This window comes from Cydia strobilella, chromosome 1 (assembly GCF_947568885.1).
Source record: "Cydia strobilella chromosome 1, ilCydStro3.1, whole genome shotgun sequence".
Taxonomy (NCBI): Eukaryota; Metazoa; Arthropoda; class Insecta; order Lepidoptera; family Tortricidae; genus Cydia; species Cydia strobilella.
The window spans coordinates 5109730-5125485 of NC_086041.1; the positions used below are offsets into that span (position 1 = coordinate 5109730).

Here is a 15756-nt window from a genome sequence, read left to right on the forward strand (position 1 = left end):
CTGTGTGTATTCTAGTGCACTAGTGAGCTGGCTATTTAGAACTGCTGAGATGCCGGGTATCAGATCAGCATTGGCTGGGATGCTATGCCCAGAACTTAGCAATTACTCGATTTCGCGACTGTTTTCGGACATTGTCTATCAAAACTATGTCAAATTTCCTTCTAGAAGATAGAACTGTGTGTATTCTAGTGCACTAGGGTTCTAGCTATCCAGAACTGCTGAGATGCTGGTTGTAAGACCTGCATTGGCTGGGATGCTAATCTAAGAACATAGCATTTACTCGATTTTGAGACTATTTTTGGACAGTCTGTCAAAACTCTGCCAATTTTCGTTCTAGAAGACAGAACTGTGTGTATTCTAGTGCACTAGTGAGCTGGCTATTTAGAACTGCTGAGATGCCGGGTATCAGATCAGCATTGGCTGGGATGCTATGCTCAGAACTTAGCAATTACTCGATTTCGCGACTGTTTTTGGACATTGTCTATCAAAACTGTGTCAAATTTCCTTCTAGAAGATAGAACTGTGTGTATTCTAGTGCACTAGGGTTCTAGCTATCCAGAACTGCTGAGATGCTGGTTGTAAGACCTGCATTGGCTGGGATGCTAATCTAAGAACATAGCATTTACTCGACTTTGAGACTATTTTCGGACATAGTCTATCAAAACTCCATAAAATTTTGTTCTAGAAGATGAAACTGTGTGTATTCTAGTGCATTAGTGAGGTGGCTATCCAGAACTGCTGAAATGCCGGGTATCAGACCTGCATTGGCTGGGATGCCAGCTCAGAACTTAGCAATTTCTCGATTTTGAGACAATTTTCGGACAGTCTGTCAAAACTCTGCCAATTTTCGTTCTAGAAGACAGAACTGTGTGTATTCTAGTGCACTAGTGAGCTGGCTATCCAGAACTGCTGAGATGCCTGGTATCAGACCTGCATTGGCTGGGATGCCAGCTCAGAACTTAGCAATTTCTCGATTTTGAGACAATTTTCGGACAGTCTGTCAAAACTCTGCCAATTTTCGTTCTAGAAGACAGAACTGTGTGTATTCTAGTGCACTAGTGAGCTGGCTATTTAGAACTGCTGAGATGCCGGGTATCAGATCAGCATTGCCTGGGATGCTATGCCCAGAACTTAGCAATTACTCGATTTCGCGACTGTTTTTGGACATTGTCTATCAAAACTCTGTCAAATTTCCTTCTAGAAGATAGAACTGTGTGTATTATAGTGCACTAGGGTTCTAGCTATCCAACACTGCTGAGATGCTGGTTGTAAGACCTGCATTGGCTGGGATGCTAATCTAAGAACATAGCATTTACTCGATTTTGAGACTATTTTCGGACATAGTCTATCAAAACTCTGTCAAATTTCCTTCTAGAAGATAGAACTGTGTGTATTCTAGTGCACTAGGATTCTAGCTATCCAGAACTGCTGAGATGCTGGGTGTAAGACCTGCATTGGCTGGGATGCTAGCTCACAACTAAGCAATTTCTCGATTTTGAGACAATTTTCGGACAGTCTGTCAAAACTCTGCCAATTTTCGTTCTAGAAGACAGAACTGTGTGTATTCTAGTGCACTAGTGAGCTGGCTATCCAGAACTGCTGAGATGCTGGTTGTAAGACCTGCGTTGGCTGGGATGCTAGCTCAGAACTTAGCAATTTCTTGATTTTGCGACTATTTTCGGACATAGTCTATCAAAACTGTCAAATTTACGTCTAGAAGATAGAACTGTGTGTATTCTAGTGCACTAGTGAGCTGGCTATTTAGAACTGCTGAGATGCCGGGTATCAGATCAGCATTGCCTGGGATGCTATGCCCAGAACTTAGCAATTACTCGATTTCGCGACTGTTTTTGGACATTGTCTATCAAAACTCTGTCAAATTTCCTTCTAGAAGATAGAACTGTGTGTATTCTAGTGCACTAGGGTTCTAGCTATCCAGAACTGCTGAGATGCTATTTGTAAGACCTGCATTGGCTGGGATGCTAATCTAAGAACATAGCATTTACTCGATTTTGAGACTATTTTCGGACATAGTCTATCAAAACTCCATAAAATTTTGTTCTAGAAGATAGAACTGTGTGTATTCTAGTGCATTAGTGAGGTCGCTATCCAGAACTGCTGAGATGCCGGGTATCAGACCTGCATTGGCTGGGATGCCAGCTCAGAACTTAGCAATTTCTCGATTTTGAGACTATTTTCGGACAGCCCATCAAAACTCAGTCAAATTTCGTGATAGAAGATAGAACTGTGTGTTTTCTAGTGCACTAGGGAGCTGGCTATCCAGAACTGCTGAGATGCTGTGTATAAGACCTGCATTGGCTGGAATGCTAGCTCAGAACTTAGCAATTACTCGATTTAGCGACTATTTTCGGATATAGTTTATCAAAACTCTGTAAAATTTCCTTCTAGAAGATAGAACTGTGTGTATTCTAGTGGAATAGGGAGCTGGCTATCCAGAACTGCCGAGATGCTGGGAGTAAGACCTGCAGTGGCGGGGATGCTAGCTCACAACTAAGCAATTTCTCGATTTTGAGACAATTTTCGGACAGTCTGTCAAAACTCTGCCAATTTTCGTTCTAGAAGACAGAACTGTGTGTATTCTAGTGCACTAGTGAGCTGGCTATCCAGAACTGCTGAGATGCTGGTTGTAAGACCTGCATTGGCTGGGATGCTAGCTCAGAACTTAGCAATTTCTTGATTTTGCGACTATTTTCGGACATAGTCTATCAAAACTGTCAAATTTACGTCTAGAAGATAGAACTGTGTGTATTCTAGTGCACTAGTAAGCTGGCTATTTAGAACTGCTGAGATGCCGGGTATCAGATCAGCATTGCCTGGGATGCTATGCCCAGAACTTAGCAATTACTCGATTTCGCGACTGTTTTTGGACATTGTCTATCAAAACTCTGTCAAATTTCCTTCTAGAAGATAGAACTGTGTGTATTCTAGTGCACTAGGGTTCTAGCTATCCAGAACTGCTGAGATGCTGGTTGTAAGACCTGCATTGGCTGGGATGCTAATCTAAGAACATAGCATTTACTCGATTTTGAGACTATTTTCGGACATAGTCTATCAAAACTCTGTCAAATTTCCTTCTAGAAGATAGAACTGTGTGTATTCTAGTGCACTAGGGTTCTAGCTATCCAGAACTGCTGAGATGCTGGGTGTAAGACCTGCATTGGCTGGGATGCTAGCTCACAACTAAGCAATTTCTCGATTTTGAGACAATTTTCGGACAGTCTGTCAAAACTCTGCCAATTTTCGTTCTAGAAGACAGAACTGTGTGTATTCTAGTGCACTAGTGAGCTGGCTATTTAGAACTGCTGAGATGCCGGGTATCAGATCAGCATTGGCTGGGATGCTATGCCCAGAACTTAGCAATTACTCGATTTCGCGACTGTTTTCGGACATTGTCTATCAAAACTATGTCAAATTTCCTTCTAGAAGATAGAACTGTGTGTATTCTAGTGCACTAGGGTTCTAGCTATCCAGAACTGCTGAGATGCTGGTTGTAAGACCTGCATTGGCTGGGATGCTAATCTAAGAACATAGCATTTACTCGATTTTGAGACTATTTTTGGACAGTCTGTCAAAACTCTGCCAATTTTCGTTCTAGAAGACAGAACTGTGTGTATTCTAGTGCACTAGTGAGCTGGCTATTTAGAACTGCTGAGATGCCGGGTATCAGATCAGCAGTGGCTGGGATGCTATGCTCAGAACTTAGCAATTACTCGATTTCGCGACTGTTTTTGGACATTGTCTATCAAAACTGTGTCAAATTTCCTTCTAGAAGATAGAACTGTGTGTATTCTAGTGCACTAGGGTTCTAGCTATCCAGAACTGCTGAGATGCTGGTTGTAAGACCTGCATTGGCTGGGATGCTAATCTAAGAACATAGCATTTACTCGACTTTGAGACTATTTTCGGACATAGTCTATCAAAACTCCATAAAATTTTGTTCTAGAAGATGAAACTGTGTGTATTCTAGTGCATTAGTGAGGTGGCTATCCAGAACTGCTGAAATGCCGGGTATCAGACCTGCATTGGCTGGGATGCCAGCTCAGAACTTAGCAATTTCTCGATTTTGAGACAATTTTCGGACAGTCTGTCAAAACTCTGCCAATTTTCGTTCTAGAAGACAGAACTGTGTGTATTCTAGTGCACTAGTGAGCTGGCTATCCAGAACTGCTGAGATGCCTGGTATCAGACCTGCATTGGCTGGGATGCCAGCTCAGAACTTAGCAATTTCTCGATTTTGAGACAATTTTCGGACAGTCTGTCAAAACTCTGCCAATTTTCGTTCTAGAAGACAGAACTGTGTGTATTCTAGTGCACTAGTGAGCTGGCTATTTAGAACTGCTGAGATGCCGGGTATCAGATCAGCATTGCCTGGGATGCTATGCCCAGAACTTAGCAATTACTCGATTTCGCGACTGTTTTTGGACATTGTCTATCAAAACTCTGTCAAATTTCCTTCTAGAAGATAGAACTGTGTGTATTCTAGTGCACTAGGGTTCTAGCTATCCAACACTGCTGAGATGCTGGTTGTAAGACCTGCATTGGCTGGGATGCTAATCTAAGAACATAGCATTTACTCGATTTTTTGACTATTTTCGGACATAGTCTATCAAAACTCCATAAAATTTAGTTCTAAAAGATAGAACTGTGTGTATTCTAGTGCATTAGTAAGGTGGCTATCCAGAACTGCTGAGATGCCGGGTATCAGACCTGCATTGGCTGGGATGCCAGCTCAGAACTTAGCAATTTCTCGATTTTGAGACAATTTTCGGACAGTCTGTCAAAACTCTGCCAATTTTCGTTCTAGAAGACAGAACTGTGTGTATTCTAGTGCACTAGTGAGCTGGCTATTTAGAACTGCTGAGATGCCGGGTATCAGATCAGCATTGGCTGGGATGCTAGCTCAGAACTTAGCAATTACTCGATTTTGAGACAATTTTCGGACAGTCTGTCAAAACTCTGCCAATTTTCGTTCTAGAAGACAGAACTGTGTGTATTCTAGTGCACTAGTGAGCTGGCTATTTAGAACTGCTGAGATGCCGGGTATCAAATCAGCATTGGCTGGGATGCTATGCTCAGAACTTAGCAATTTCTCTAATGCGAGACTATTTTCGGACATAGTCTTTCAAAACTCTGCCAAATTTCGTTCTAGAAGACAGAACTGTGTGTATTCTAGTGCACTAGAGACCTGACTAACCAGAACTGCTGAGATGCTGGGTACCAGACCCGCATTGGCTGGGATGCTAATCTAAGAACATAGCATTTACTCGATTTTGTGACTATTTTCGGACATAATCTATCAAAACTCTATCAAATTTCGTTCTAGAAGATAGAACTGTGTGTATTCTAGTGCACTAGTGAGCTGGCTATCCAGAACTGCTGAGATGCCTGGTATCAGATCTGCATTGGCTGAGATGCTATGCCCAGAACTTAGCAATTACTCGATTTCGCGACTATTTTCGGATATAGTTTATCAAAACTCTGTAAAATTTCCTTCTAGAAGATACAACTGTGTGTATTCTAGTGCACTAGGCATCTGGCTATCCGGAACTGCTGAGATGCTAGCTGTCAAATTTGGGATTTTAGCTCAAACTTAGCTTTAATCAGAATATACCTACAATTTCTTTTGATGTTCGTGTCCCATACATATATGGAAAAAATTTTTTTTACAGTTTTGACTAGAACTCATTATATATCGTCTAGAAATGTTAGTATCTTACGTTTGAATGCTATTTTGAGGCTGTGGAGTGGATAACGGCTGGGATGCTGGAGTGTCAAAATGTGAAGTTAGCATCTCATTTTCAAATTTCATTTTTTTCGCGAAAATGAGCAGAACTATGAAAAAAAACCACCTAGAACTGTAGAACTATTAGGGATGCTACTAGAACTCTTAAAAAAGATTGAGATGCTAGCACTTGATATGCTAGGTTCACAGACACGTTCCTCTGGTTAGGTTTAAGTACTTGTGGTCCGGACAAGTGATCATTTACCCCCCTTCCTTTCCGACAAATGCCTCCCTGTACTGGCCTGACATTTATGAGACAAGGTTTACGTTTCGAGGCCAGTCCATTTTGTTCGTCAATGGACTTTGTATTTGCAATAGTTTATGCGTTGCAACTATGGATAGCTATGCTTGTTTGTGGGCATATGAGGATGCGTGGAGGGCGTAGATGCGCAGCTCGCGCACCGTCGGCCAATTACTCCATAAATCAATACGGATGTCGCCCTATGCGGTGGTTCTTTGTTCCAGCAGACCGGAGATCCATGGCCCGTCTCAATGGCTCCAGCTCCGGAAAACTCGCAGAGGTATCACGGGGCCGGATGATTACTTATTAACGTAGGTGGAGGCTGGCTGGCAGCACGGGCGGGCCGAGCCGAGCTCGTCGCGCGATCGATGCCGTGTCGGCCAATAGCGCGCCGCCGCCCCCCGGCTTCGCGCCCTGCGCAACCCTCGCCGCACCCCCCCGCGCACCGCACACCCTCAACACCGCCCCCATAAATCATTGAATCCGCCATAAAACACCCCCGATGTTCGTAAAAATGAAACTAATTGCGGACACGATTCTCATATCTTCTAGTAAAATTACCTACATCCGAGAACCGGGCCGGAAAGTAGTTGGAGAAGTTGCGGGTTCCATCTAAAACATTTACTGCGAACAAAGCGAACGCCGCTCCCCGTCACTCTTTTGCCTCGTAGCGGGGCTCGTACGAATAATTCAATTTCCATCATGGAACGAAATGAAAACTGAAGCGGGCGACTTTGTTAGCACAACGAATTATTTCGGACGTCAATTTATTAGACATGTTATCTCGATGGAATTTTGCATTATAGATAAACTTATGAAGCATGTCATGAAAGGGTAGGGAAATTATTGAATGGTTTTATAAGATACTTACTGCTATGATAATGTCGTATTCTGAGTTGTCGCTGTCCCAGGTGACAGTTTATTTGTTTACTCTGTTTACTTTACGTACTCGCGTCCGCCGCCGACGGAACCTGGGTTTAAGTAATTGTATGAACAGTTTTGTTATTATTTTGTTCAGTGTTATTATTATTTGTTTTGTGGTTGTGTGAGTTTAGAGAAAACCGTGTTGGCCATCAACACGGACAAGTCTATTTCCTCAAACGATATTAGACTAACATTACTGTGTTATCATTTAAATCCATAGAAAACTCCAGATTAATATTTTTAGAGATATTTGACGTTTCAGGCCAAATTTACCGTTGTCGGTAATTGACAAATAAATAAATATCATAGGATATTATTACACGAATTGACTACGCCCTACAGTAAGCTTATTAAGGCTTGAGTTGTGGGTACTCCGACAACGATATGTATAGATAAATACACAGAAAATGGCCGTACCGGGATTTGAACCCAGGACATAAGCCGAGTCACGAAATAAGCCGATAAAAGGAAAACTGGGCTCTATCATCTGTTCTGAATATTCTGATGTTACTAACCCCGATAAATAGCGAAAGTCAACAACAATTTCTGAGCGTGATTGTACAAAGTTTAAGGTATAAGGAGGGAATCGGGAAGACATGAACCGACGGCAGATTTAAACCATCTTACAGAATTGAAATTGTAACTAATACAATACAACGATCAATTGCTTGCATTGGAAAAGCCGTAACCTGACTAATGATAACTTTTAACGACTCAAATTTCTGTTGAATTTTACCCATTTACATAACGTACCTTAGGTCAGGGACGACATAACTTTTGACCCTCATTAGCCTTTTTTCATAACCCAAAATCATTTGAGCAATCGAGGGTCAGGGGTCAGGGACGAACTACCTTAGGTATTTATGCGGTTCAAGGGTGAAGAGATGCGTAATTTCTCCAACCTACTCAATTCCCCCTAGAGAAATCCCATGTGTTCTTAATCATGGCGTGATCTAATGTTATGTGTGTTGTTGTTTATAGCCACCGCGAGGCTTCGGCGGGCCTCCGTACGGCGCGGGTTCCCCTGGGGGCCCCCAGCAGCCCCCGGCCGGCTACGGGCCTCCAGGGTCCTATCCTCAGCGGTATCCACCGCCTCCTGGCCCGCCGGGAGCACCCAACTCCAGGCCGCCGTTCTCCTCTCATCCGGTAAGTATCGAAACGCACTACACACAACAGGTCTTATTACGGGTTATTCCCACTAGTTAGTTAAATAGTTAAGGTCCGGGCTCATCGCTAGCCAGTCCATGGTGTCGATGGCCACTTCGAGAAGGTATTGGGCTGCGGTGGCCCTAGGGGTATCAAACGGGGCATTATCCAAGTCAAGTCAAGAGTTGTTTCTTCATGTTAACCGGCAGAATGGATTTTTGATGCCGTGATGGTTTTTAATGATAAATATTTAAAATAAATAAATATTACAGGACATTCTTATACAGATTGACTAAGTCCCACAGTAAGCTCAAGAGGGCTTGTGTTGTAGGTACTCAGACAACGATATATATAATATACAAATACATAAATACATAGAAAACACCCAAGACTCAGTAACAAATATCTGTGCTCATCACACAAATAAATGCCCTTACCGGGATTCGAACCCAGGACCATCGGCTTCATAGGCAGGGTCACTACCAGTGGGTACCAGGCCAGACCAATCGTCAAAAAAAGTTTTACAGCTAGTGTCTGCCTCTTGTTGGTGTGGTGAAAAATTTTGTGTTTCATTAGGGCAGGAAAGTTTGTTCGACTCCCGTGCCGTGAAACCCTCGCAACGCACAAGAATCCACTTTTACGATCGCTACGATCGTGGTCATGTGCGATGCGACGCTACTAAACAGATTTAACAGTTCCATGTTAAAATAATGAGAGAGTTGCAAGGATTGTAGCGTCAGAGAAGATTGTAAATTTCTACCTACGTACAGTCAAATAATTTAATTTCTGTAACATTTCGTATCCTGTCCCAGTGACAATCAATATGAAAGTCGCTAGGGACCTCATACTATTGTCACTGTGACAAGGTACGAAATGGTGCTGAAATTGAATTCCTTGACCGTACCTACTAAAAAGTATTTTGTAATTTGAAAATAGAATAAGTTTTTGGCACACGTTTCATTTTTGGTACTAGCTTTTATCGCTGACTGTACTTTTCTTTCCACAGGCAAGTAATACTCTAGACAATTCTAAAAACCCCAAACACAATTAGGTTGCGTTGTTTTATCACAGAATTCCTATGGCCACCTCCTGTCTCCATCATCAGGATCAGCTCGATGGTACTATAATATTGCATTGTCACCTGACTTACATATGTATGCAAATTTTCAGCTTCATTGGACGTCGGGAAGTTGGTCAAATTTAACTTGCAAGATTGACCCGTACATACATAGTTACATTGCAAGTTAAATAAAAGCTTGTAAAATAAGTCCCAAAAACTTCATTTCATTTCAAATAAAATACAAAATGGTTTTATTAAAAAGGTATTTAAATACAAAATAGGTATTCAAATAAGTCACATCTCTGAATTTAATTAATTTACTACACATTGTCTTATGTTCTCTCGTAGACAAAGATATCCTCAGAAAGATCTATACCCCATTGTTTTACTTACTACTGTAATTATTATGCTTTCTGATTCATCATTAAGTCTTCTTATTACTTTTGTAAGACATCAATTGTGACATTCAATATACGGATTGATAGTATTATGTCGGATGTGGCTTTGATCTTATCAACTTGACCGATTACAATCCCAATAGCACTACACAGATTGTAATTTGCGTCTATGTATTTGCATTATGTGTATGCAAGCCGCAGATTAATTCTGATTGATAGCTCAGATATGTGGGGATTAGGGTCAATAACCCGAGAACATATGTGCGTGTTAGCATAATAACAGGTTACCCGTAACTTGATGCCTAATCTACATCATCTTTATTAATATGACTGTTTAGCATTCTATCATGCTTCAATTGAGTTATTGTCCGTATGACGCTGCCATGTGTTTGTGCTTTAGTCTTCTTTCATAATATGTAGCAAGATCTTTACGTGTTAATATGCCTGAATAATAATAAGATTAACGTGATTAATTTCATTATAAGCGTAGGTCTAATAAAGAAACGTGTATTCCGCTCTATCGTCGCCGTCGAGGCATTATTACATGATTCATATTTAAGTCCCAAAGTAGAGAGCCGAGTCGAACGTTTTCTCAGAATCGTTGAGCCAGCGGCGGCGGCGGCGGCGCGTCGGAGCCTCATCCACTCAAACGAACATAACGTTCTATCATACTTAAGCTTCTCTTAGCGCGGATCTAAATCCAATAGGCATAGGTTCTAAGTTGGCTCGACAGCGCGAGATACGCTCGAATGACGTAAGCCGCTTCGCGCTCGCTGACGTAAGCTCGTTGTGCAACGGAGGTACGGTTTGAAGCAGGGCTCTTGAAGCGAATTCGTGTAGAAATCGGAGTTAAGAAACCGTCTCAATAGGCGGGAGGACGGCTCGGAGGCAAGGGCTAGTGCAAGCTGTCATTAGTGTTAAATAATACCTTTACAGTCCCTTACACTCGCAACTCGTAACATATTACGTTTATGAAGCGTAACTATTGTATGATTATTTTAGCCAGCAGCGTATTGTAATCATAATGAAAGAGGTCTAGGCAACTGTCTTCTCAACATCAAGGTTTTGTTGTTTGCAGAAATCAATAATTTTGTGTGATAGTCGATTTGCTTATATCAGTTAATACGCTAATTTATAGCTAGTCCAGAATAATACCCTAATTAAAGTAATACAATATGAAGCTGTCTGATTGCGGTGATGGCGTTGTTTATTAGCATATTTTTGTCGCAATTTCTTATATTATTTTTGAATCAGTCATTATAACATTTTTAGTGAGAGCCTTTATGGTTCTACCATGGATACCTACCCAATATTTAATCATTCCATGACATAATCATTTTCAATATTACCCAAACTTTTGATCATTTAAATTTCCTTCGTCTTCCAAACAACTAAATATCTACACAGACACAGACATGCACTACTATGTCATAATTCCTCACTTTCCATTATTGAATCACGTAAACTACACTATAACAAACATTAATAAGTAATATTCTCATTCAATAGAGTTGCGAGCGAAAATAAAAATGTGGAAAAAGTCCGATAGCAAGCAAGCGTCTGCGATTTATTATTTGATTCAGTTTATTTCTAATTCTCCGTTAGCGGTAACTTGTTTGCCATTTTTCAGTCTGCCAATTCCGTTTGACGTAGAATATAATTTTAGATTTCCCCGGTCACTTCCGTTTGATTACTTGATTGGAATTTAGATATAATTTTCTTATTATTACCTCAATTTGTAACTGCTTTTCTAATAACAAGGAAAAACTGGAAAATGGGACACAAAAGTGGGGGTACGGGGGAGAAGCATCCACTTGACAAGTTGCTTTTTGGCAAGTTGTTTTTAGGGTTCCGTACCAAAAAGGTACAAAAGGAACTTTATGGTGCTACTCTGTCCGTCTGTCTGTCTGCCTGTCTGTCACATTGCAAAATATCTGGAGAACTACTGAAGCTATCGATTTGAAATTTGGAATAGTTATGAACAGCGCTAACCTTAACACATTGGAAGTGTATTTTTTTTATTAATTATGAAAAATGCCCAATATAAAGAGCCAATAATATCACCTCCATGTTTTTACGGTACAACTTTTTATTTTAATATTTGAAGTGATTCCACCTCAATACTTTAGGTAGTCTAGTAGTAGACTAGTAGTCCTTTGTTCGAGCGATATGAGAAAAATTGATGTCATGTAATGGTTTATTCATAGGTTTTTTTTTTATATATAGTCTGCTTCTTTTTTTTATTAGAGATTTTTTAGTAATATGCTGAGTCTCCTATTGTAATTCACCGTATTTCATTACAGTATTCATTCATCATATATTTGTATAAAATGACTAGTAAATAAAATATGCAATCTACAAACTAACCTATATTGTTTACTCTACATATGCTTATACCAAATAAAAAAACACAAATGTGATAGATTATTGGCCAGTACTGTACTTTTTCGCTATAGTTGGTCAAGCAAATCTTGTCAGTAGAAAAGGCGGCAAATTTAAAAAATGTTAGGCGCAAAGGTTTATCGTCCCATAGAAAATTAGAATTTCGCGATAAATATTAAAGCGGGAAAGTTAATTAAAATCAATTCTATGGTAAGTTTTTTTATATTTTCTTTCGTTATTAACTCGTAAACTGTGGCCAATAGCGTTTTTAAACGTAAATAATCTACACAATTTTTTCTACAAAAAAGATAAAGTATACGTTTCGCAAAGGTCGATATTTAAAAAGATATTAGGGAGGGAAAGTGAATTATAATCAATTCTAATGTTCCCTTTTTTAGGTTTTCGTAAATAATTTGTAAAGTGTTACCCATACCCATAGCAAAAAAAAATTTGTACAGTTGCCATCAGATATATCGGAGCGCCCGAGGTACTCAAAAATATCTCAACACTCACTCTAGCGCCTTGACAATAGAGGCGTGTTCAGATATTTGCGAGCACCTTGACCGCTCCAATATATCTGATGGCGACTGTACATAAATAATTTACATAAAATTTCCTACAAGAAACATGTGGAACATTAACCGCTTGGATCAATAATTTAAAAAGATATTATAGCGGGAAAATTAATTATAATCAATTTTAAAGTCTTTTTTTAAGGCCACAACCTCTTAAGTCACAATTCATAAAACCGTATGAGCAAACTTTTTTTTTATAGCAGTACAATTTTTTTTATTTTTTTTTGTAGTATTTTGACTATTAATTTAACCATAAAATAAAGCTTGGTCGTGCCAGGAAGGTACTACCCAACACGACCACGGCCCCTATGTCACAGTGCCCAAACCGTATGACTACATTTTTTTTATAAGAGTACAAAAAAGTAATCTTTTTCTTGAATTTGTACCGCAAAAGAAATTACAAAATCTTCCGTGGTCGTGCTTGTACAGCATCACACAACCTACTGGGCCTTAACGTTTGAGTCGTCCTGACAGCAATACCTATCTATGTAACCAATTTTTTTCAACAATAATGTCAAACTCCTAATGACTCCATTTGACTTAAATGAATTTATTCATTATTTGTTAATTATGATTTGGTTACTTATATTCATATACAACATACCTACTAACTAGTTGTAGCCGTTGTAGGCTACAACGGCTACTAGTTAGGACTGGTATTAGGGTTGCCACCCATACTATAATATATAGTATCGTACTATATTTTAGTCACTTGTACTATATATTATACAAAAACAATATAGTACGAAAAATACTATATTTTCATCACTCAAGAATGGGGTATACAAATGTCACCAATATCGCATCGTATGCGACTTGGATTTTTAATTCGCCTCAAATCGGCCCTATTTTTTTTTTTCAAATTTCCCAGTAAATACTATATTTTTTCAATATTTTGACAAAAATACTATATATGTATAGAAAAAAGGTGGCAACCCTAACTGGTATGTAAAAATCACTGCATCGGCACTTACCATCAGGTGAGATTGCGGTCGTGCTTGCCTTTTTGTTAAAAAAATAAATAAATATATATATGGTGGTCTAATATATAGTCCGTTGATTGAAAGAAACCCCTTGATGGTAATAAATAGGAATTATAGATGAATATGATGAATATACAGTGGACAGGTTGGCATTGGCACCTAAAGTGCGTGTACCGCACTAATGACTAATGACCACCAAGGCAATATCTGGTCTGATGCGATTTGCATGTATTTGTCCGCTAAAGTGACCGTGTCATACAGGGGATGATTGGGATATATCGATTGCATTAACATAAAGCCCAATTATTTTACAAATCTAGGAGCGTCACATGCGCGTTTGAAAATTTCTCATTTTCTTTAAAACATAAATTAATTAATATTAGGGGACATCTTACACGGATCAACCTAGCCCCAAATTAAGCAAAGCTACTATGGGTGCTACGCGACGATATACATACCTATATAGATAAATACATATTATATACATAGAAAACACCCACATAGGTACATATACTTTGTATTGTATTGTTCGTGGTAAGATTATCATAGCTCATGTTGAGCGATTTTCAATTGTTACAATGTTCAACGTACATATTATATAATTAGATTAATTAGTTTTAAAATATCAACTTATTTTTGAAGTTACCTATCAAAAATGTATGATCCTTGTTAGCAAAGTCACACCGCGCGAGTGCAAACAATATTTTTATATATTGACGATATCTACACTATAAAGTAGTAGTAGTACTGCACCTACTAAGGCTTGTTCACGAAATAAAGTAGTCACCTAAAGTTGATCCTTCATAGATATCCAGAAACTCCTTGCAAAGCTAATATCCGACATTCCAACAAAGGTATAATCAATTTTAAGAGGCAACAGGAGTGGTCATTTCTCCACACAAACGTACTCGACTGTTTCCTCTGTGGTTTTTGAAGCTAGAGCAATGTTTTTTTCAACACAGATTAGTGCCAGACTGACCATCATTTGTGACATTTAACATAATGTTGCATTGTCACCCAACTTACATATATTATGACTAGCTTTTGCCCGCTACTTCGTCTGCGTGGAGTTAGTAATTTGGGTAGCTTAATTTTTATCCAATCTGCTTTTTATCGATTTCCCATACAAACTTCCATCCCCCTTTTTACCCCCTTAAAGGATGATTTCTGTGATAAAAACTACCCTATGTCCTTCCCCGGGACTCAAACTATCTCTATACCAAATTTCAACGAAATCGGTTCACTATTTTGCGCTATTTCGTGGTAGTAAAAGTTGCTCAGTATAATCCCAAAACCTCCCTGGCAACGGGCATGCTCTTATTTTACGTACTATTTGACAGAGTCCACACTCGAAGCTATAATATAATAAAAATTTTGGTATATTAGGATATCTTATTGTAGCAAAGCATCTTAAGATACCTTGCTATATATAGCTCGGTATATTACGATATATTTTGGTATATTTCGTCTCTCTCACAATGTAGGTGCTAGATAGACAGCGATGTCAGCGATATATATTTTGTTGTCGTTGTCGTGTGTGGTGCTTAGCTTTACTATAAGATATATTTCGATATCTTACGGTATACATATTAATATATATCATCGCTCCGTCTGTGACGGGCTTTATACAAATACAAAACTTTATTTATAACGCCAAGGTTACAAGTATACAGGAACTTGTTTTCAAAACGAAATTCGTTGAAGTGTTAGACATCTTCACTTTTTGTTTCTTGCTTTGTGGCGGTAAAGGCAGTTGCATCGGAGGGAGTCACTTTCTCCTTGTAAAGGAACTAGGGCGCGAGTATATTGTAGTAAGGATCCTGCCGCGTGTCTCCGTACATAGGTTAGGTGGTATTTTGCGGGTATTGCGGGTTGTAAGATACGGCCCGCATCCGGGTGCAATGAATGCGACGGTTTCAAGGGCGCGCCTCAGGTGATGACGTACGGCACCCCACCGCCACCCACCGCGGCTCCCGCGGGTGTTCCGGCACCCACCTAATAATGCACGTCTGCGCCCTGTCTACCGCGTCCGCACCCGCTGCAACCTTGAGTGCTCTTAGGGACGCCCGCAAAGAAACGCGAAGAAAAAAAAGACAAAAGTCTGTGACCATCGACACAAATCTTGGTCACCCTAGTCTCATACTTCGCGTAACCGCGACGGCTTCTATACCTACAGTCGTTGAATCCTCTAAGCTTGAGTCGTCACACGTGTACTTCAAAAACAATAACAAACGCTCATAATAA

The 15756-nt window shown here is 39.7% G+C and overlaps 1 protein-coding gene across 1 annotated transcript in view; it reads left to right on the top strand.

Moving 5' to 3' along the window:
- The window catches only part of LOC134754059 (trithorax group protein osa), a 135408-nt gene that overhangs the window by 37180 nt on the left and 82472 nt on the right, over window positions 1-15756 (top strand). Inside the window, exon 2 of the mRNA XM_063690158.1 lies at window positions 7950-8114. Within this exon, the coding sequence (XP_063546228.1) occupies window positions 7950-8114 (165 nt within the window). The remainder of the gene's footprint in view (window positions 1-7949; window positions 8115-15756) is intronic.